Raw genomic sequence first — 23,337 nt, forward strand, 5'->3', positions numbered from 1 at the left:
AAAAGAAACTATCTTTTGTTTTATTATAGTTGCAGTGCAGCAGACATGTTGACTCTCCAGGATCATCATCAGAGCCAAACAGAGCAACAGCTTAGCAGGTTAATTAATCAACAAGCAATAGGCATGGGGCAGTAAATCACAAATAATCAGGAACAGCTATTAAAGATGCATGCTACATTTTATTGGAGGAAAACATGTACAGTATAAAGAATAAAATGTGTGCTTGAAAATGCTAAAAATTAATTTATTAATCACTTTCTTTTATATATATATATATATATATATATATATATAAATATAAATAGCACCCAATTGCATCACTATACCAAAAGCCGATTTTTACTTTGTTGACAGTCACAGAGAAATGCTGTGTTTTATTGCTGGTCTGCCCCATTTTAGCAGGTGACTTCAGTAAGTGTTTTTCCATTTACGTTTGCTCTCTACAACAGTTGTTTAACCCGCTGCAGGTCAATATGTCCACGTCTAGACCTTCTGCAAAAGCTCCTCTCAACAACAAAGTTCACTATGAAACACGTAAAGGTGGAGTCTGCGATTTAATCCAAAACACTTTTTTTTGTCAAAATCAGTGAATATCTCCTCTCGGTCATATCGGTCCTTTCTGTGCGTGTGCTGAAATGAAAACCGGTGTTCATATACAGCCCAGGGGTCTCATTTATAAACGTGGCATACGCACAAAACGGGGCTGAAAATGTGCGTACGCCACTTCCCACGCAAAGGTTGTGATTTATAAAAAACAAACTTGACGGGAGAATGTGCGGTCCTCCACGCAAACTCTGACCCATGCGTATGCACATTTTGGAGACAAAATAGGAATTGGCGATGCAGATGGTGAGATGGTGAACTGAAGTCAGACTGCAGAAAGTAAAGGGGAATAAGATTACTCGTAATATTTTCTAGTATTGATGCCTCACACACATTCTTTCACTCATAAATCATCCACGTTACCATGAAGCTGAAATCCAGCAGTGTTATTTGAGCTTGTACTGAGATAATTGTTCCATAAACACCTCCAACTCAAATCTTAAATAAAAAATAGTTCTGTCTGAAAATACAGCTGTTAAGCTCTCGCGGAATCGTTACCCTTAATGTCCTCGATATCAGTCCGAACTTTAATACTGTTTGTGACAAAACCTGCATGAAGAAAAGTGTGTTTGCCTATTACACTTTATTTCGTCTTCAAATTGTATCTCGGGATGGGGGATACTACACTACACTGGTTGATGCTGTGATGGCAAGGTGTCAACAATCAAAAATTGTTGTAAACATATAAATACTGCGGTGAAGCCGTGCGTAATGCTGCATGATGCCATCCCGGTCCAAATACAGGTCCTCGCCACTTCTGCGGGAAACCGTCTGTTTCCAGAGGGAAATGTCAGACAGCAAACAAAGTGTTTTTAAAAAATAAATATTATATATAATCTTCAACTTTATCACTAAGGCTTGTTTGGATATAATATATAGTTCTGTTAAATCTTATCATATACGTCTGATATATCGAAGCTGTCCCTGAGTGCCGTAATGCCTGCCGTTTTGGACGTATTATTAATATATGTAGTCTATAAATCAGGGTTCCATACACTGTGCGACAACAGGCCAAAATTATAATTCAATTTGAAGCAATTCCCGAACGTCTGGGAAGCTTTTTCTCCGCCAGTCATCATGATTCGGTGTAACAACTGCCAGTGTCATTCATATACTGATCAGCATTCACGAGGTGCTTTGCATTGACTATTTATGGTATGGGCGTACATACACTTAGTAAGGATCCTACACACAGTTTTATAAATGAGACCCCTGGCTCTGTAAATGGGGAACAAACAAAGTGTCTCGGGCTCAGCCACACAAGACTCCGTTCATGCTCGTGGACAGGACAGGGAAGAGGTCATGGATGTATAAAGAGAAAGGCAGTGAGAGAGACGGGTCGATAAGTAACAGTTGCATTCATCCAGCAGACACAGAGGAACTTAAGCATTCATTTGAGTCGCGTTTGAGTCCATCTGATGTATGTGAGATTATTATTCACTCTCCTTTTAACTCTCTTTTGGTCTCCACCAACTCCTGAGGGATGTACTGCAGCTCTTTAGCAGCTAAATGCTCCACTATGTTCACCAGCTAGTCGCTAACTGGTCGCATACAGTGGTTTTCTGGAGCTTTTTTATTTTCTGGAGACTGAACCTGTAAACTTACGAGCTGTAAAACCAAAAACAATGAGCTGAAATATGCTATAAAGCTCCACAAAACAGAGGTGTCCTGCAGAGTCAAGTAATAATCTTCTGGTTTTTCACAGTGAGCAACACCTTTCAAGTTACAAATGGTCACTTGATCCATTGTTAATATAAAAATATTGATTTCAGCAGTTGTAACAATAAGTTGCAATTCAGGAAAAGATTTGTGACTTTATGGACTATGAGAATCACGTGAGAGAAAATGTAATCATTAGCAGCAAAAAGAGATGAGAATAAATACATTTGCGAAGCCAAGCTGACTGAAGTCTCAAGGCCAAAGGAACATTTTTAACAGTGGTATGGCCGACAGTGAAGAAGGCTTTGTATGCTTTACCAAATAATAACTGATCAAAACCTGCCAAGCAATTTTAAGAAAGAACGAAGAGGCAGAATTTGAGAAACCACAACACAACTCTGTAAAAAAGGCTAAGAAACCACAGTAAAGTGCATAAAAATCCTCATCAGACATTCTGACACACACACAACAAAGTATCGCATGACAGTATGTATTAAATGTGTCAGGGTCTGACAAAAGTTGGCTAGTAGTGTTAACATAACCATGTTTGATTCCATGTTAACCAAGATGGATGAGGTGGTGGGTGAGGTGTCATTATGACTACAGCTGAAGGTGGTTGTGAAGCGGTGGAATGCTCTTTGCCAGAAAAACCCACCGGACCGAACCGATCCCTGGCTGTGCTGACACAGCTGGTTCCAGGCACAGACACCCCAACGCCATGCTCGGCTCCAGGAATGTTCCGGGCCTCGCTGGAGAAACCATAACAAGTGCAGGAAATAGATTAGTGCACTCTAGGTTCCACGCCGGCCGCAAACCTCCTGAGCCCAACCTCTCCAAACCCACATGTGTGGGAACAGAAGACACAGCAGTGGAGGGAGAAGGACCCCCATCCAGACGTAAGTGCCGATTCCAGGAGGACCTGCTGCTTATTATCATGATTGGCCCTGACTCCTACCTGCTGACCAACATGCCTCCAGTAAAAATCAATACAGTAGTACCACCCAGGAACACACGGCAGGAGAGCCAGTGCAGGATGGTGGTAAATGCCATTTATATAAAATATTAATTGACATTTATTGATGAGGAATAACCCCTTGAGATGAACAATCTCGTTTTCGAGGGGGTGCTCTAAATATGGTGTCACTTGTAAATGTAAACTCACTGAATTGTGAGAAGTTCATATTCTAATATACCTTGATATTCTCGCAGTTATTTATTGTCAATATGTGATGTACAGAGCTTCATCTTCCTTTACAGAGTACCCTTTGGGAAAACTCATTTTGCCACACTGTTCTGCATTAGCATTTCCTAAGAAAGACAATTTAATTCAGCCTTTGAAATGTTTCTAATGGCTACAACATAATTAAAGATATACTGTAGGCCTCAATCCTTTCATGTTTGACTTGCTTGCTAACGTGCTGTGCTAGCTCAAACTGCTTTCATTCAAGGGCTACTGACTGCCAATGACCGATGATTATACCAGCTCTAAGGGAGTTCAGCCAAAGCTCAGGTAAATTTCAATTTTATTCTGATGGCCTTCTTTTGTCAACCCCCCACTGAAAAATAATAATAAATATGTTTAAAGCTTGAGCACTGTAAAAGCAATTCCGGCATGGCTTTAACTTGGCAGTGAGAGAGATGGGAATGGGATTACCAGATGAATTCGCTCAGTGAATGTACGTGTGTGTGTGTGTGTGTGTGTGTGTGTGTGTGTGTGTGTGTGTGTGTGTGTGTTTTGAGCATTTCCACTTGTAAACAAAGAGGAAAATTAAAAGGAAAAACGTGTGTCTATTCGTGCATTCGTGTAAAGATACATGATGTATGAATGCCTTCTGGATGATGTTTGTGTAAAATAGAGGATCAGAAAACAGTTCACTCCATTTAAAATTGGTGTAGATGAATTGCTGCCAAATCAGTGAAGAAACTAAATGAAAGCTGTGTCAGATTTTTATCACAACAGCATTACAGCATTTTATTACAAAAGTGAGATGGTTTCATCAAATCTTGGAATTCAAGGAATTGGAGGAGAGTTTTATAAAGAACTTTCTTGGAAGATGAAGCCAACCATCAGACTGATTCATTGCTCCTTTATCTTTCCCAATGCACTGTTATAAGAAAAACTTCCAAGCCCACTCTTTATCCCACAACGCTGAAGCGTCTTGCTTTAAAGACCACAGTGTTTTTGCACATTTTTGCCAATTAACTACAAGCCATGTATTCTTTATAATGCTGGAGTCCATTTTCCAAGGCATATCAAGAGTTTTGAGACTGATTTCTTTATTGGCAACCATTGACTTCTAACTTCAGTAAGGTGCGAAAATCAACTTGCGGAGATTGCTAATTCATCACAGTGAACATATAGTTACCTTCATATTTTTCTGTGGTCATTCAGCTGCAAAGAGGCACTTTATTTGTGATATCTTCAAGTGCTTGTGTGAAACTACAAGATCCGAAACTGCCTAATAATCCAGAAAAATACAAACTTCTTTTGTCCTGATCATGACATCTTGTTTGTTGTTCATATTTGATTTCTTATATACTGTATTAATGTGATGCTTTTACCCAAAATGCTTCACAATTTGTAATATGTCTCCATGTTTCAAACAACTGAGAGGTGATTTTCATTGTGTACTAGAATTGGTGGGAGTCACTGGCTTCCTGGGAAAACTTCTGGAGCGCTTTAGAAAATGGTCAGCAGTATTAGCCAAGTGTTTGAAATTTGTATGTAAATAGGCTAAGAAAAACCCAAACCCATGTCTCTTACCTATGTTCACTTGTTAAAAGTGTTCTCAGTCGTGACTTTATAACAGTCCCAGCTTTGACACATCACAGCAATTTAAACACTATCAGTCCCCTGGGAGAATGCAATGAACTAAAGCAAAACATGCAGAGAGGAAATAACTGCTTGTTTTCCCTTGAGTACTGAGATTATAGTGCTAATAGTGGAAGAATGAGGGATTGTGATGGTTTGCATGAATGCAGCTCTATTGCACAACAAAGCCTGTGGAGTGGTGAGGCAGACCCTCGGAGTCTGCTCCTCCGAACAGCTGCCGTGTCCCTGAGAGGGCCAACTGCACTCAGCTCAGAGTTCAGCAGCTCGCTCTTCCTACTCCTCCTAATGTCAAAAGTTCATTTGGATATAGTTAAAAGTGAGCAGGATTTGGCTCCCACCCCGCAGCTCTCTAATCTACTCCATGAGCGGGACTTGCACGCGCTCACAGAGAAAGACAAACAGGATGCTTCTACTCGGGTGACTTGGATAAAAGAGATTGTGTTTTAACACAGTCTGAATTTTTCTCTCAGCTGGTGCTGTAGTCCACTGCCTCACATCCACTCTCATGGACCTCAGCCGAACTTTGTGTGAATGAGTCATACTGCAGCAACACCCTAAATACAGAGACACAGAGGCTCCTGATTCCAAATCAGTGTTGAATGTAACAGTGATGGAGCATGTGCTCCGTCTCCAAAGGAAAGTAATAACAATGTGTTTGAGGGCGTGTGTGACACAGGGTTTGCCCTTTGCTGCCAGTTTTTTCTTCTTTATCCAAAAGCATGAATGCATGCACTTGATGGCAAACATATGCCTCACAAACCCAACAGCAGCAACTGGAGGAGCGGTGAAACTAACAGATCCTTTATACACATAAGTATTTGTGATTAACTATCATTAATGCAGCATGAGAGGAACAAATGTGTATAAAATACAAATGCAAAGTTTGTGAGCTTATTGCATTGAAGAAGAAAAGACCATATTGTAGTTGCCACAGGAAAAAAAAAATTCAAATTTTAAAGGGTTAGTTTGTCAAATTTACGAAAAGACATTTTTTTGTACTTTACAGGAGGGATTAGTCATACGAACTATTTGTTTGGCAGCAAATAAAACCTGTTGACAGCGAGGTCTGCGGATTACACAGTGTAATGGGGACACTATTGGATTGGATTTATTAGAAGCAAACATGGCAGATATCTCAAAACCCAGAACGATACAAACAACACTAGCTTCATGGCTTGATACAACTAGAGGTAAGTGCTTGTAATTTGGGTGAACTGACCCTTTAAGCATTTTTAAAGCTTATCATTCTGGTCTTGTCTGGTTCACTACCAGTGTACAAGTCCCCTGGGAAAGCCTCTGAAAATGGGGTCCGTCTGCTACTTTTTAGCTACATGGTGCATGTGTATTAGTACACTTGTATGCAAACCAAGTGCATGTGAACTCTGTCTGCACCACTACATAAAGATATATGTTCACTACAATTTCAGTTTGAGTAACTACACATTTTTTGAAGTCTGTGTGTGAGTCAACGTGTTTAAGTGACTTAATTTAAGTGGATGAAAGAGAGAAGAGAGTTTCTGAAACTTCTTGATCTGGTGAGCTCTGTCAGCAGTCGTTGGGCCTGTGGTGAGGTAGACCTCACAGACCGTCAGCCACATTTATGTTAAACCCAAACCCTGCAGAACCATTAGGGACCGAGCCACATATCAGGACAGATAAGGCTTTGGCAGCCTGCTGTCTGTGCTGACATGAAAAACGTGCCTTTTGTTTTAACTAGAAGATTCAGTTAGACCGACACGCCCATAAATATCAAGGTAATTCAATCAATCAATCAATCAATCAATCAATTCAATCCAGGTACATAACAGCAGAAAAGAAAAAAAGAGCCCACACACTTTGGCTTTAATTCATAACATTTCATTCTGAAAACAATAAAACCTTTTATGAATAGGGCTCCAAGTGTGTCAGCTTTTCCCTCTTCCACCATATGAAAAAGGACTTTTCACTCACCGAACCTCTTGTATCCAAAAGACTGCACTTCCTCCTCGTCTGCAAAGTCGTCTGTATGACATAATCAGAAACATGACATGAGTAGGTTATAAAATAATAATAATAATAATAATAATAATAATAATAATAATACATTTTATTTAAAGGCGCCTTTCTCGGCACTCAAGGACACCGTACAGGGATACATAAGACATTTAAAAGCAGCAAAAAAATGATATATGCACGCTACTGGTGGTACGTTGAAGCAATTGGTAGGATTCTACAAACAAAATAAAACAGAAAGATGCACTCCAGGGCAGCTGCACAGAGCCAATAATTCATAATATTAACCTTGAGTATAATGATCTCTGTTGAGCAGAGGGGAGGCAGCCAACAAGGCATTAGGTAGGAGATAGTGGAGTATCAGCTCTAGTCTGTAAGTGTGTATGTGGCGATAGGAGGTCCAGAGAACTGTAAAAGCCACAGGCTGCGGTTTCTTTGGGTTGTTGACAGTAAACCCTAATTACACTCTGCTGCACTACACTGAAGACTGGAGCATAGCAGAGAGGACATCACTGGTAATGGTAAACAGATGGGACTGAGGGGGGAGACATGTAGGGAGGGATGAACTGAGTGTGTGTTTGTTGGTGGGGGGTCAGAGGAGGTTCCTGTGCTATTTCGCCTTAGTTTATCTTGGTAAAATGAATATAGTGTAGTTGTTGATGGAACAAATACAGCTGCTTTAAGAGGCTACTGTTTGGAGTGTTAGCACAAATACAGCAGTTAACCAAGTCTGAAAACCACATGCACTACTAGGTTTGTTCTGATCATCAGCCATGCAGGATCTTTTCTTAACAATGATAAAGTTTTTTTGGAAGCAGATCTTGTTTCTCAAATATCATAAATTCAACAAGTTAAAAAAAATAAAAAAATCTTTACCGGATACACAGCCTACTTGTTCAAACATTATTTAGTCTTGTATATCCGTCAATAAGATGTAAATAAGTGGTGTAAGGAAAAAAACTCCAAGTATTTCACAACTTCTGCACCGCAGTACCGTAATGTCATCCAGATGTGAATCGCGCACCACAAAGGAATAGGCACAACAACCTGTAAAGAGTGTAATCTGTTTGTTTGAATTAAAACACATACACTTTAAAAGCCGCTACACGTAAAGGAAACAAACCTTTCATGGCGTTTTGTAACTCGTTGAGGACTGTAGAAGAGATGAGGACCGCTGTCACTTTCTGCGCATCTCAGCATCCAGTGCAAAGGTGTAAACTTGTTTCACGAAGAACGACACACACTAATAAAAGAAATAATACAACTATGAGTATGTCTTCATGTTGAGTCTTCAGTTTAAAATCCCATTGTCTCTTGCTAGCTTAGTTTCAGAGGAGTTTTTGCAGGAGTGATGTGATGTTCCCGGAGCCTGAAGGAGGAAGAAGTGATGTCTGTTACTACCAGGTTACTACCAGTGGTAAACAGAAAGACGGGCTGCACTTCCGGTGTCGCTTTCACAATTAAATCGTTTTTGTTGTTGCGTAGAGAGAGCAAAGATAGGCCTACAGTATAAAATAATAATGACTGTTCTATAAAAATACTCTTCACTCTTAATATTTAGCTTATATGTTGATGCCTCCAAACACAAGATCTCAATTAAAGAAATAATTTGACATTTTGGGAAATGTTGCTATGGCCAACCGTTAGTTAGCTTTAGACTGGAAACGTGAGGGAAACTAGTCTAGCCATGTTCTCAAAGAAAGGTAACAAAAGTCACTTACCATTAACGTTACCTCTAAAGCGCACTGTTAAACACAGTTGTTTGTTTAATTCCTACAAAACTGCAAACACACAATTACGGGATTAACATTAGCTATCCTTCCTTGAGTTTCTGCTAATGTTAGTTGCCTAATGCAAGTTGTAGACTGCTAAATAAATAGTAACAGCTCTGCAAAAGTAAGAAAAAAAGTAGGCTATATAAATCGTTTTTACATTTTTGTTTTTTTATTGATTAAACAAACAAGATAATGTGTTTCAGATGGGCTGTATACAGAGCTTTAAAGAGACTTCGCGCTCTCAAACGGCAACGTACTAACGCAGAGTAGCACGTGCTCTAGCAGGCGGTCAGGATTCATGGTTTTCACCGTGAATGTAGGCTACATGTAAAATGTAATTTAACAATAAAATGATGACAATCATGAGTTTCAAAGGGACTTAAATGTGCTTTAAACGAGTGACTCTCATTAACACAGTGCTGCTTTAACTCTATCTACTGATATTCAACCCAGTCAAAAAAGGACCCACATAACTCTTATTTTGAAGGAACGTACATCATTTCCGGTTTCCCCTAACTTTCTCTTTTTAACTTTACATCGTCATCACTTTCATCTGGACAACCACTGTCCAACTCTTCCGTTTTCTTAATACATCCATGGTCCAACTCAGGTTTTTGAAGTCATACCAGTGACTGTCCCGTCCTGTCCTGCTGACATTCCCCGTTTCGGGATAGAGGAGGTGCGGACAGGCCCCGGGACCTCGTGCGGTGCTGCAGTAATCCAACCGGGAATGAGATTAAGTTACTGGGGGTTGATGGCAATCGCGTCCCCGGGTAAAATCTGGTACCCATTATAGATAATTTCAAAGGTTTGGGGAGGTGGAACCACACCGAAACGGCGACATTTCAGTGCAGTTCCTGTGTTTTTACATATTCACATCTCATTTCCTTCAAGGATGAAAAATCACTTTCATATACATGATATTCCTTTAGGGAAACTTGGCCTCTCTGTGTGATTTAAAAATAGTTACTCATGTGGTTTGGGTTATTTTATCAACTGATTTATCACAATAACTCAACATTCCTGCGTTACAATTACAAAAACATTACATATTTTAAAAGACATGTTTCTATTATTTCCATAAAACAAGAGAAAAGTAAACTAAGTAAATTATTTCAACCTGGTCTAGTACAAATAGGCTAACTTAGCCTATGTCAGTAGGATAGCTTCACAAAAATCAAGAAGCATATTCTAGAAAATGTTTGTAGTAATGTGATAGGTTGTCTTTTTAATTTATTTGTTTGACGAAAACAACATTTCTTGGACTTCATTAAATCACCTGATAAAGATGTAGATTTTTGTGTTTTAGATTTGTATCAGGCATAATAGTTTTAGTTTTTAGTTTTACCATGTGCTTTATAATTTAGTACTTTTATTTTCCTTGGTATGTCTGTTTGATATGAAACTAGATTGATTTGATTTGCTGTGATACAAAATATCCTTCCTAACTTTATTAGTTCATATAGGCTAGATATGTGCATGTTTACTTTTGCCTTTACAATTATTTCTGTTACACAAAATTATTCCCAAATGGGAGCCAATACTGACCACAATCCAATAAACATATACTGTAAGGTTCACCAGTGACCATTACCATTTCACTCCTCCAGGTGCAGTGATAATTATAACAGTTCCTGTGTCCATAATCTCTCCGACCTGCAGATGCAGATCACTGATCAAAGGCAGAAAACAGCTGCATCAAAGAAATTAGACAGATTTACTCTCACATCTTCACAGTGCAGGTTAGTGTCCCTGCCTATACATTGCACTGATGTGGCCTTGATGCTTATCTTTTGACACTCGCTCAGTTCAAACCAATTGATTTACACGGAAAAGATACAGATAACACCAAGTGTCTCAGCTCTAAAATCCTCTGAGCTTTAAAAAAAAAAAGAAAAAGAAAAAAGTGACACAGACATCAAACTCGGATCTGTTTTTCTTCTTTCTTTGGATAACAGAGCCTTCAAACCCAGGCTTGGTGCTAATCGCTGGGGTTTGACCTAGTCTACCACGTCTTAGATTCCAGACCAGCCTGAGATGATAAACCGACTAATTACTTGTTTTCCTAAAGTCTTCAAAACTGTTATTTTACGGTCGGCTATAATTGGAGCAGCAGGCTGGTATTAGGGCCCAGATCGTGGCGAGCTGATAAAAAGCAGCTGAAGGTCAGGTATCCTACAGCCCCGCTGCTGCTGGTCCTCATACAGAGGTTGGGACCTCATTTGCTGGGTCAAGGCTTTTTAGCAGTGGGCTCAGATTAACAGAGAGCTGAGAAAGCATACAGGAATTCCACATTTACCACGCTGCTGCCATGCTTAGATATCATGATAAGAACAACTCACTTTGTCTTGTATGCAGCAGGAGAAAGTCGCTGCTGGTAGACCCTGAAAGACAGGAAGCAAGAAGTCTTTTTCTCATGCAGTGCTGCTGACACAGTATGATGGATGCTGAATTTGAACGCACATGATTTGTAGTTAAAGTAACACTGGTTTCCCCTTTGATGTTTTTGTATTAGCGTGCATACTTCCACATGCAGTCCTTCTGCTCCTCTTGAGACCTACAATACAGAGCTTAACCAAGAGTATGCCAGTGTGTGCCAGGTCTCTGCAGGAAGCTCAGGCTTATTACTGTCAGCCTGATGGAGATTTGAGGAGAACGTTTTACCTGAGGAGGGCTCTGGAGTATGCTGGGTGACAATTAAGTGAGAGAGACCTGCAAACAATTGAGCAAGTAATGTTAACCGTGCATTAAAACCCATCCTAAACGGATCTGTAGTTATGCTGTGCGTGTAAGGCTTAATCATGCACACTAATAGGATCTGTGCTGCTGAGTAGATCCATAAAAATAGAACAATCCTTCGAGGAAGCAGGCGCCTCGCTCTCATCTCTCCACAACACAGCACAACCTGCTGCTTCTCTTCTGGAGTCTGATGTGTTCATAGTCGTCAAGGTAAATACACTATTTAAAACTATTTTGCAATTTCTTTTGTTTCTGTTTCGCATATAGGATCGCCACAAAACAATTTGGACAAGGTGTTTCTTCACAGGTACAGCATCAAATGCCATAATAACTTTCTATTAAGATTGATTTTATGACACATGCATGGACAGTGGGATGTCACACATGCAACCTGAGAGATATATAGAGTTAATGGTCTGTGTTTTCAGTGAAAGTTAATTAAAGGAATTAGCATTAGCATTGAGAAGTCATTACAATAGGACATATTTATTTTATGTGGGCAGGTTCAGTGCCAGTTTGATACATGTTATCATTCTGTTTTTGTTTATTTCTTTTAATTCTGTTGATTGATACATGCACACAGAGATGTAATACATAGAATCAACAGTTGCACACTGTTGCTAAAGGTCCACAGTCCTACTTTACATGTGCTAGAACATGAGTACTCTATGTATAATAAATAATTCAATTGCAGTGTTATTATCCTTATGTAATGTGATTGGATCCGTTGACTGCAGTAGTTTTGGGGATCTGTTTTGGTAATCATGTATATTTAGCTTAACACTGATGTGATATTCAATGCTAATGAACCACCATTGGGACAATTAGTTACCCTTTGCGTTGTATTCATTTTTAAATCTTCTCTGTGTTAAAAATACTTGAGAAATAGCACCACCTTGTGGCAGGTTACATGGCAGGTCGATATTAGTAGTATATAAAGATATGGTGCTGTGTGGTGCCTGTAGCAGAACAATGAGTAAGTTCTGCACTGTTTTTACAGAGCTCAGGACAGGATGAGGAAGCTGCTTGTTCAAATTTTTTGCATCACTGAAGTGCTGCTTTGTGCGGCTGACTCTCCTCCGCTGAGTGAGGAGGACACGCTGAAAGGTAAGGCCTTTATCTATAGAAAACAATTAGATGTACGTTTTCTTACAGAATAAATACATTGTATTTGGTGTGTGTAGAGCTGTCTGCAGCAGGAGAGCAGTGTGTTGATGAGGAGATAAAGCGAGCGTTACTGGGGGTGAAGCAGGTGATGGAAACCATGGAGAAAAAAGAGGAGAAGCACAGACATCTCATGGACGCCCTGAGACACAGCAGTGACAAGAAGATGGTATAAAATGAGTTTCTGTTAAATCCAGCCTCTGCAGACCTATTATATTCACAGTACCATGAAGCCAGGCTGTATTTAAACACAATCGCTTCTCACAGAACATGACCAGTGTAGTTGAGCAGTTACATGCCTCGTCTTTGTGCGTTATTCTGAAGCCCATGACATATTTTCTGCCTCATAAAGGCAAAGCCTCTCAGAGAAACCTCAAAGCAGACAGTGAATAATGAATGGGGGAGTGGGGCTAGTTTAGGGAGTTGAAAGTGTAGTTTTACAGCAGTCAGGATAAATGAACTGTCTGTAGATGAATCTTTTTTTTTTTTTTTAAGTCATTTCAAAATAAAAGGCTTTGTGCCAAGGCCCCAAACCACATATACCCTCTGGCTTATTAAGAGGTAATGTATCTGAGACAGAACTTTCTGTTTTGGGGTTCCTTCAGGGGGCGATGCAGCTGGTCTGGGAAACCGAGCAAAAACTGAAGGAGGCTGATCAGCAATGTCAAGATTTAACCAAGTCTTCCTTCGATGAATGTCGACCTTGTCTTGAAGATACTTGTAAGGCCTTCTTTACCTCTAAGTGTCGCCGTGGCTTCGCCTCTTTCTCATTTAAGGTTTGACTTACATGTTAGCCTATTATAATTGTCTGTCTCCAAAATGATCAGACTTAAGACTGATTTGTAACAGGCTCCAAACATGATGTTTCTCAGCCAATCTCTCTCTGCAGGTGGAGGAGTTTTTCAGGAAAATGGCAGACCAACTGGAAGTCACGGATCATGTTTACAATCAGAATGAGGAGAATGTGGATCGCACCAACTCACCTGAGAACCAGGTCACAGAAGATGGAGCAGATCTGGATCTTCTGCAGGCAGATGCATCCTTCAGCCAGCTGCTGTCAAACATCAGCCTCCTGTACAACCAGAGCATCATACTGGTGAAAAGGATGCAACAGGTGTTGGGGCATTCCTTCCTGGCTGCCTTCACCACAGAGGCCCGACCTAGCCCGCTGTCGGCCATGCAGGGCGACATGAGCGCTGGCTTCTTCAGTCTGGATCACATCCTCGATTCAGTGTCTGACTTTGGGAGGAACGTGCTGGAAGAATTCAGCTCCACGATGGCTGATGTGTTTGAAGAGATACAAGAAGCAGAGGAGTACTTTCAGCAATCAAGCACAGGTATCTGATGTCATTTGTAGAACTACATTTGTATTAGATATTAGATAATGATATCCACTGCTGTTATTGTATGTTCATCTACACAGATTTAGGATCCCTTTCTGCTTTGGGACTGTCCCAGAGCAGATATCTGTGCAGACCACTCCGCAGACAAGCATCAGAGTGCTGGCAACTCCAAAGTTTGTGCGAGGCATGTGAAGTTTATCTGTTAAAAGGTAAATAAATGGCACAAAATTTTTTTTTTGAGTGAGCATCATTGGTTCCAAATGTGTTTATCAGTCACATATAGTATGCACATAAAGTAGTTGTGCAAAAATGTTCCAATCTGTCTTATCTTATCCCATCTTAAATACAAATTCTGTGGACAATTAAAACGCTATTTCATACATTGCAGAGTTCACATTGAAGTCGTTGCAAACTAGTCTTTCAACTGAAAGGGTATAATAGGCATCACGAGTGAAAACATTCACCATGACAGTAATATTCTGATGATTTCTGTTATCAATTATTTTGGCTGATTGTCACTTAGACCGTTAGATTAATCATTTGTTTAATGCTATCTTCAGGTTTCTTGTTTTATATGTAATTTAACACTGATAGAAAATAACTTAGACATTTAATTGATTGTCAAAATTGTTGCTTGATGAAGAGGTTGAGAAAATAAAGGCCTATACTGACATGGCACGCTTCTGTACATGTGATCATTTGTACTTACAGAGTGTCCCGGCGTCCAGCAGTTACACTCTGAGATGGAGGAGATGCACATGCTGCTCAACGCCTCCCGTCTGCAGTACGACGACAGGCTGCAGATGGTCCAGAGACACATAGCGGACACACAGAGATGGTACAGAAACATGGATGACAAGTACGGCTGGGTCAGCCAGCTGTCCAGCAGCACAGCGGGCCCACACAACATCTTCAGTGTGATCACAGTATGTTTGGAGTAATGCTGGTTTTGTCAGACTTTATCTTATAGTAATTAAATTGGGATGTTACAAGGGTTGCTAAGTGCCAAATGCATTTTTATTACTTATTTTACAGTTAATTATACCTGCAACATGTTATTTTAATTCTGTCATAGATGAAAGACTTGATACCTGAAATGCATTAACAAGGTTTACATTTAAACTCCAAAGCCAAGCCAAAGAAAGGTTACCTGACTATATATAAATGTAGCCTAAAAATCTGTATGATTAATTTTGGTGGGCAAGAATATTGTCAGTTATTATTTTTGTTTCTATGGCAGAATATTATTTGTTGTATTGCCATCACTGATGCAGTTTCACTCAATTTCATTTTTCAGGTGAATCCACAGCAACAGATGAAGAGCATCAGACCTAAAGCTGACAGCAGTGTGGTTGTAACCATACTGGACTCTGCCCCAATAACCATCTCTGTCCCAGGAGAGCTGGAGGTGGATGATAATGCGTTTATCCAATATGTAGCTCAGGAGGCTCTGACACTCCATAAACAGCAGATAAGAGGTATTGATCCCAGCAGCGTTGTGGCTTAGTTCATTATTTGGCTCTCAGCTTCACCTGGCAGAGCTCCAAACTGCATTTGAGTAAAATTAAATTTGATTTGAAATTTGAAACCACCAACTTAATACCATGAATCCCTGTGGATTTCTTCAATCTGAGACCCACAATGCAAATTGTATGTTTTAATCCAAAATGATAACTAATACTAGGCAACTAAGAAACAATCATAAATTGAATCCTTCGTTGACTTTGTATTCAAAGATTAAAATGCAACCATGTGCAATATGTAGCATTGATATTGGAGCCATGGGAATATTTACACTTGAATTGATTAATGTGTAGGTATATTGCAGCATTCACACATGATCTTCAGATGCTGAATAAAGAATCTAGGTTTTGAACAATTAGGTATTTTAAATTTTTTTACTTGAAAATGTACATCCACATTTGTGTATTTTGTCAAGCTGATATTTAAATAATTAGAACATATTTTATGCAACTTTTTTTTGAAACAATATTTGCAAAGACAAAACTTTACTCGTTTATTAATGTATTACTATAATTGAGTACTTTTTGAGTTTTTTTTACATGGTTTTTAAAGAAGAAAAAAAGCAGGGCGCGCTTTTTTTCCAGTACTCTCGCGAGTTTTCTTCGTCAATACGGAAGTCTTCTTTATTTACCCGGGAAATATTCACTGGCGTTCAAACCTTATATGTCAATGCGTTCAAACAACACAACAGTCTTGTCTGTGTAAAATCGTCTACTCGTATGTCCACAAAAATGCCCGCAACTTCAGAAATACACACAGCAAACGGTTGTAAAATGGAGGAGCAGAAGCAGCCCGCGGCAGCGGCGGAAGAAAAGAAGAACTTCGGGGTTTTCTGTGATGAACGCGGGTATCTGGATCAGATCGAGTACATCATGCAGCACGGCCGCAGGAAGGGAGACCGAACCGGGACAGGAGTCATCTCGGTGTTCGGTGCTCAGGCCAGATACAGTCTGCGAGGTCTGTAAGGTTCCACTTTGTTTGTTTGGTACTTATCTATTTACTGCAAATGTTGAGAATGCTGGTAGACAGTGGTGGAGGAAGTAACGTTTACTCAGGTACTTCCTTTACTGAAATAACGTTAAAAGTATTACTACTATACTAATAAAAAAAACAATACTCCTACATAACAGACAGTCCTGCATTCAAAATTCAAAAGTATCTGCAAAATAAACTCAAGTATCAAAAGTAAATTATGCAGAACGGCCCTCAGTGTCCTATAACGTTATACATAATAATCATGAGATGTATACACTATTTGGTAGTTCAATTAATCAACAGTGCATCCTTTTTTTATGAAGTAAGTAACCACGTTTTGTTTGTTAAATCTTAATTTGCAAAGTAACTAATAAATAAAGGTGTCAAACGTAGTGGAGTAAGAAATTCAATAGTTCTCCATTTTAGTGGAGTAACAGTTTAAAATAGCATGAAATTAAAGTACTCAAGTAAAGTAAACGTTATTCAGTATATGCGTTTAAATGTACAGTACATGAACTCTGATGAAATTAGTTTATCACAGATCTATTGCTACAGGAATGCCAGATACATGTATATTAGTGGTCGTTCAGAAAACAGTATCAGCAGTACATAGTTTGTCCACCAGGGAGCACTGACAGGTTTATTTGTAATCCATTTCCCATACATGGCTAAGTCATAGTTTTTAATAATCATGTTTGTTTATATCGTAATATGAAATAACCTGTTCTCCTGTTTACTTGTAGATCAGTTTCCCCTGCTGACAACCAAGAGAGTATTTTGGAAAGGGATCCTTGAAGAACTGCTGTGGTTTATTAAGGTGAGGAGGTGTGTGTGTGAAATATTTTTCCTCTAGTGGTATAAAGTAGGCCTGCACAATAAATTGTTATAAAATTGCGATCTCGATTCACCCCTGTTCACGATATAATTTTTAAATGACTTTCTTCCATTAATTTATTGAAAGCATTTGACATTAACATGTTTTAATGAGGTAAAGACATGTTCAAGGAGGAGTTCAGATAGAGCCTGTATCAGGGCCATATTTAGTTAAATATGTTATGTCACTATTTTTGGTAGCCTACTGTACTTAAATGGCCAGTGTGTACTTTATTTTCTTTATTCATTGAAGCCTCTATATTTACAGGCTTGTGGTGTAGCGCAATGTGCTATAGGTTTCGTACTGCAGTTTTGTTTTGTCATGGTTCATGTGTGCAATAAACATTACACTTTGTGAGAAAAATGGGATCATTTCTAAGCTAAAAAGAAAAAAAGTGATTCATATTTTTCCATGAATTGTGCAGGCCTAGTATAAAGCCATGCAGATAGTTATGGGTTTGATGGCTTACTGTAGATTGTAAAATATCCACATTTGGAAAAAGGACTACCATGGCTTTCCAGAGGCTTTCTCCATTACATCAGATGCAGACACCTCAGATTAAAATCCACCAGGAAAATATCTACATCATGGCTACATGCCTGAAAATATAGCTGAGAAAATATTTCTTTTGGAATTTGGGTGAACTCACTCTTTAGGTTCACATGCAGGATTTGTGTCAAAAACACTGAATTGCGCTCTGATATTTTTTTTACTGTGGCCACAGGGATCAACAAATGCCAAGGAGCTCTCAGAGAAAGGGGTGAAGATTTGGGAAGCCAACGGGTCCCGGAACTTCCTGGACAACCTTGGGTTCACAGAGAGAGAGGAAGGCGACCTGGGGCCTGTGTATGGTTTCCAGTGGAGGCACTTTGGTGCAGAGTACACAACCATGCATGCAGGTACAGTTACAGTACAGCTGCACCCAGTTTAATGTGCAGTGGACAAAGGCTTTTTCGGTTTATCGGTTGCTACACGGATTAAGTGTGTGGCATCTACTCAAGTTCATATTTACAATCACAGAATTTGAAGTAACCAAATGTGGATTTGGTTTGAATGATCAACGTAATTTTGTAGATGCTGCTGGCTGAGGCACCATCCAGGCAATTATTCACACTAATTATTAATGGACATTTTAATTGGGTATCTTTTGTAAAGACTTTGCAACTGGTTGTGGGATCTACATTGGAAATTGCAGTTAGGCTTCTATTTCTAAAAGCAGGACCATCTCTGACAAAAATAAGAGTATATTATAAGAGATTTATGCACAATAGAAACATAGCTATATTTCTGTCTGTACAGAAAATATGAAGCTGCAGACAGTTAGCTTAGCATAGAGCTGGGGGGAACTATTCCTTTTAAATGGATCATATTTGGTAGGCATATTGCACAATAGCAGCTACACGTACATAACTAGTGAATAGTACTGTGCCTCAGATTTTAAAGGATCCTTTTTATAAATTTCTTCAACAGATTACACGGGACAAGGTGTTGACCAGCTGCAGAAGGTCATTGATACCATCAATAAGAATCCAGAGGACAGACGGATCATCATGTGTGCGTGGAACCCCAAAGGTGTGGCATGTACACATTTTAAACTTCTTGAGAATGAATCCTAAACTGCTCTAAAGCTCTCTTTACACCCGATTGTAGTGATGTTCTATCATTTTAAATCTCTTGTCCTGTGTTGTTGCAGACCTACCCCTCATGGCTCTGCCCCCCTGCCACGCCCTGTGTCAGTTCTACGTGTGTGATGGCGAGCTGTCGTGTCAGCTGTACCAGCGTTCAGGTGATATGGGTCTGGGGGTGCCTTTCAATATCGCCAGCTATGCACTTCTTACCTACATGATTGCACACATCACAGGACTCAAGGTAAGAGCACTGTGCTTTTGTCACAACTAATTTTTAGCGTATGGTCGTGCTCACCTCACCTGTCATGTGTTCCCCCCCCCCCCATTCTGTCCCTCCAGCCCGGCGACTTTGTTCACACTCTGGGAGACGCTCACATCTACGTCAACCACATCGAACCTCTCAAAGTACAGGTGGGTTAGTTAAAGACTGCTTTCTGTCCCCCGTTCTCCACGTGATTTCAAACTTACACATCCGTCTAAATTCGCAGCTTCAGAGGGAGATCCGCCCCTTCCCCAAGCTGAAGATCCTGAGAAAAGTGGAGAGCATAGATGATTTCCGTGCAGAGGACTTTGAGATCTGCGACTACAACCCTCATCCAACCATTAAGATGCAGATGGCTGTCTAAGAGTGTGTGTGTGTGTGTGTGTGTGTGTGTGTGTGTGTGTGTGTGTGTGTGTCTGTCTGTGTGTGTGTCTGTCTCTCTCTCATGTTCAGTTTATCCAAAACAAAAAAGTTAAGAGTTAATTCTTTTTTGATTTTGGTGAAATGACACTTTTAAACCACAAAGTTCTTGCAGAAAAGTTTATTTTAGTATAAAAATGCCAGTTAGATCAGTTTAATTTGTAAATAAAGAATTTACATTTGTGTCAGCTTGTAGATGATTGTTATTGACCCAACATGAGTCTAGCAGTAAAACACCCTTAATATTACAAAAGTCTAGAATTTCAAAGTGTCTGCTACACTTCTACTCTTGCAGTTTCTAAGTGCAATCCATTTTCACTCCACTTAACCCTTGTGTTGACTTAGGGTCAAATTGACCCGTTTTAAATTTTTGTTTTATATCAGAAGAAAGAAATTTTAGAATTTAAAACGTTGGAAAAAGCAAAAACAAACTGAAAAAAGGCGTCAAACATCGAAAAAAGGTTGACGGGAAGACAACACAAAAGGTTAACCCAGACCAATTGTAGGTCTATTAAAAAAAATTAAAAAAAAAAAAAGAGCCTTGGGTTAAATGTTTGACATAAAGTCCTCATTTGTTTATGATCAGCTTCCATACATCCCCGTCAGGGTACTGGTGTCTCTGCACTGTTGATTCCAGCATCTCACAAGAGTAGCCTGGCTCCTGAGAACAAAAAGTAATTACTCAAGTAATGTACTATAGTACTTGTACTTTCCTTGAGTATTTTTCATTTTCTGCTACTTTCGACTTCTGCATATAATTAGTACTCGTTACTGCACTATTTTTATTTAATAACTAGTTACTTTGCAGATTTTGATTAATACAAAATAAAATAAACAAATTATGATGTACTGTCAGTTAAGGTAAGACTTTGATTCCTTAGTGAAATTCACAAGCTACCTGGCAGTAAACACACACGCCCGCACGCATGAATACAGAAGTTAATTTTGTAAGATAGCTGGCTTTTGTCCTTATCTTACCTTGGGAGGCATGTAGTGGGCGTCATGAATTACCACAGGACTGGTGAAGTGTTCATGTAGGTGATCCACATATTCACACATTCTGAAAGAAAAAGTGATGCTAATATCATTTGCTCATCAGTTACAGTGAGGAGCTCTTAACCCTTGTGTGGTCCTTCGGGTCCCAGTGACCCGAAGGACCACACAAGGTTATGTACTTCCCTTTACTTTGTTGAGAATTGCTCTCTAAACCCTGTTTCTTGTAAAGTAAGTAAGTAAAGTTTATTTCTAGAACACATTTAAACACAGTTTAAGCTGACCAAAATGCTGTACAAACAAGAACTAAGGTGCTGTATTAACCCTTGTTTAGAGAGCAATTCTCAACAAAGTAAAGGGAAGTACATAATCCTTGTGTTGTCCTTCGGGTCACTGGGACCCGAAGGACAACACAAGGGTTAACTGGTGACAAAAACAAATCCTGCTCTTACCGGTTGCTGAGACTTCCAGACACACCGATGTAGTCGAACAGAATCAGATGCTGGACGAGCTCACAGAGACCGACTCCTCCAGCATGAGGACAAACGGGCACTAAAAGAAGAGCAATCTTAGTGTGTCTGAAACCAGACTGAACTGAATACATCATTTAGAAACCCTATTAGTTTGAGTTTTTCATTTGACCTCCAATCAGTTGGTACAAAAAGTTACACATTTTGATTGGTCCAATAACCTTTTACTCCCTTTTGTTGCTTTCAAGGCTCCAAAAAAAGATTTAGCTTTATATTATTGCTTTTAAGGCTTCATATATGACTTGTGTGATTGTTGTCATGTCTTGAGTTTTACCCTGGAACTTGTGGGCCATCAGAAGCACAGCCAGGTTCTCATTGACACTGCCAAGCCGACAGCTGTCTATCTGGACAAACTGCAGAGCCGAGGCCTGGAGTAACTGCTTAAACATCACCCTGCTGTGACACTGGAAAGGAAACAGGTACCCAACTAGAAACTATCAATTCATCAGCCAGTGATATGTATGCAACAAACAAACACGGAGTTCTGACCTGCTCTCCTGTTGCCACCCCAATCCCGAGGGGAGCCAAAGCCTGCAGCAACAAAGTCAAATATCTTTTATCAGTCTTCAACCATGGATGGATTACTGAAGTGGCCTACCAGGTAAAGACCCAGGGGACCGGCAAGGGAGGGGGATGATGATGATGATGACACCGTTGCAAATGTGATGATGATTGGCTGGGTGGGCGGATGCCCTGCTCGCGCTGTGTCACTGCACGCACTGGCTACCACTAAACACAAGACAATGGCGACGAGCCAGGGACATTCAAAGATAGTGTTCTCGAACTGGAAGTACCGGCACTACTTCTCGCTCATTGAAATTAAAGTCAAGAATGTTTATTTAACATGCACGCTACGCCCAGGAAAAAAAGACTTTATCCACGTCTGCCTCAAGCAACTCGAATCTTATGAAGCAACTCACATCAACACATGCTAACACAACGCTTGTTGCCGCTTAATTTTGCACTTGAATTTTATTTTTATTTCTATGTATATCATATAGCAGGCTGCAATCAATTGAGTTCAAATAAATACCAAATGTTCTAAAATAGCCTACTGTAGTGTTTTTATTTAATGAGTTAATATAAACATCTTTGACGTTAAAGATGTTATAGAACGTAATGGCGTTATAGAACATAAAAAAATAACATCACAGTTACTTTGCTGAGTAACTAATTACTTTCACAATGTGGTAACTGAGTTAGTAACTCAATTACTTTTTGGGAGAAGTAATTTGTAACTGTAACTAATTACTTTTTTAAAGTAAGATGACCAACACTGTTCCTTACCTTGGAGATAGCAGCGTGACCCAGGATGTCGTCTGGAGACGTGGGCTCCTCGATCCAAAGAGGTTTGAACTCAGCCAGGCTGGACACCCAGCTGATGGCCTCAGCTACGTCCCATCTCTGGTTGGCATCAATCATCTAAACACACAAACACTTTAGTATACGGTTATGTCCTCATATTTGTCTTTTATTGCTCTCAACAGCTGTGCATTGTCTAATCTTTGTAGTTTTACCTTGTACCCTGTTCTGCTTTGTGCTTTGTTTCTAATCTTTTTGCTTCTGTGCTGCATCTTATTTTGTGCTAAGTTCTGCTATGCTTGTGTTGACTTTCTTTCTTGTTTATTTGTATTTTGAAAAGGCTTTTTTAACATTGAGGCCAGTGGCCTACAGATGATTTTTAACCCATGTTTAATCATGCGTTTTATTAATTTGCACTGTACACTTCCTAAATAAACTGAAATTAAATTAAATGAATGAATGTAAATACAATAGTTAGGGGGGAAACAACGTTACCAAAGTGTTACTGGGTCCAATCATTTGCCTTATGAGGCGGCACCTGCGTATGTCGTCTTCTAGATCAGCACCGACTTTCACCTTGAACTTGGTCCAACCACTTTTAAGTGCATCCGTGCAGAGCTTTAGAAACACACAACTGACATTGTTATTTGAATACTATTGGTCCAACCTGAGAAATGACATACACTTTATAGCACAGAGACCTGTTTGAGCCGCTGGTCTG

The 23,337-nt window shown here is 39.7% G+C and overlaps 4 protein-coding genes across 5 annotated transcripts in view; 2 read left to right on the forward strand and 2 right to left on the reverse strand.

The window, feature by feature from the left end:
• The window catches only part of LOC120552352 (collectin-12-like), a 37,968-nt gene extending 29,108 nt beyond the window's left edge, over positions 1-8,860 (reverse strand). The window contains exons 1-2 of the mRNA XM_039790345.1: positions 8,211-8,860; positions 7,046-7,096 (exon numbers count right to left, since the gene is read on the reverse strand). Coding sequence (XP_039646279.1) covers positions 7,046-7,096; positions 8,211-8,217 — 58 coding nt within the window. The 5' untranslated portion in view covers positions 8,218-8,860. The remainder of the gene's footprint in view (positions 1-7,045; positions 7,097-8,210) is intronic.
• Positions 8,861-11,564: 2,704 nt separating this feature from the next.
• LOC120552188 (clusterin-like protein 1) lies at positions 11,565-15,987 on the forward strand. 2 transcript variants are annotated; one of them, XM_039789984.1, is made up of 8 exons: positions 11,565-11,811; positions 12,602-12,708; positions 12,786-12,934; positions 13,371-13,541; positions 13,655-14,102; positions 14,189-14,317; positions 14,820-15,034; positions 15,406-15,987. In XM_039789984.1, exons 2-8 carry the CDS (start codon positions 12,615-12,617, stop codon positions 15,613-15,615), a joined length of 1,416 nt encoding a protein of 471 aa, XP_039645918.1. In that variant the 5' UTR covers positions 11,565-11,811; positions 12,602-12,614; the 3' UTR covers positions 15,616-15,987. The 2 variants fall into 2 exon arrangements, with proteins under 2 accessions (XP_039645918.1, XP_039645919.1); XM_039789985.1 differs by lacking the exons at positions 11,565-11,811; positions 12,786-12,934 and having other exon boundaries at positions 12,603-12,708.
• A 76-nt stretch (positions 15,988-16,063) lies between these two features.
• On the forward strand, positions 16,064-19,976 carry tyms (thymidylate synthetase). The gene is made up of 7 exons (XM_039789986.1): positions 16,064-16,589; positions 17,351-17,424; positions 18,206-18,380; positions 18,952-19,053; positions 19,175-19,350; positions 19,449-19,520; positions 19,598-19,976. The coding sequence occupies exons 1-7, from the start codon at positions 16,172-16,174 to the stop codon at positions 19,733-19,735; spliced, it is 1,155 nt and encodes a 384-aa protein (XP_039645920.1). The 5' UTR covers positions 16,064-16,171; the 3' UTR covers positions 19,736-19,976.
• Positions 19,898-23,337, reverse strand: part of enosf1 (enolase superfamily member 1) — a 4,901-nt gene continuing 1,461 nt past the window's right edge. The window contains exons 5-12 of the mRNA XM_039789988.1: positions 23,318-23,337; positions 23,112-23,234; positions 22,602-22,736; positions 21,804-21,845; positions 21,589-21,718; positions 21,237-21,336; positions 20,770-20,851; positions 19,898-20,452 (exon numbers count right to left, since the gene is read on the reverse strand). The exon at positions 23,318-23,337 is cut by the window's right edge and continues 63 nt beyond it. Of these exons, the coding sequence (XP_039645922.1) occupies positions 20,360-20,452; positions 20,770-20,851; positions 21,237-21,336; positions 21,589-21,718; positions 21,804-21,845; positions 22,602-22,736; positions 23,112-23,234; positions 23,318-23,337 (725 nt within the window). The 3' untranslated portion in view covers positions 19,898-20,359. The remainder of the gene's footprint in view (positions 20,453-20,769; positions 20,852-21,236; positions 21,337-21,588; positions 21,719-21,803; positions 21,846-22,601; positions 22,737-23,111; positions 23,235-23,317) is intronic.

The sequence above is a fragment of the Perca fluviatilis genome, chromosome 22, assembly GCF_010015445.1.
Source record: "Perca fluviatilis chromosome 22, GENO_Pfluv_1.0, whole genome shotgun sequence".
Lineage (NCBI taxonomy): Eukaryota > Metazoa > Chordata > Actinopteri > Perciformes > Percidae > Perca > Perca fluviatilis.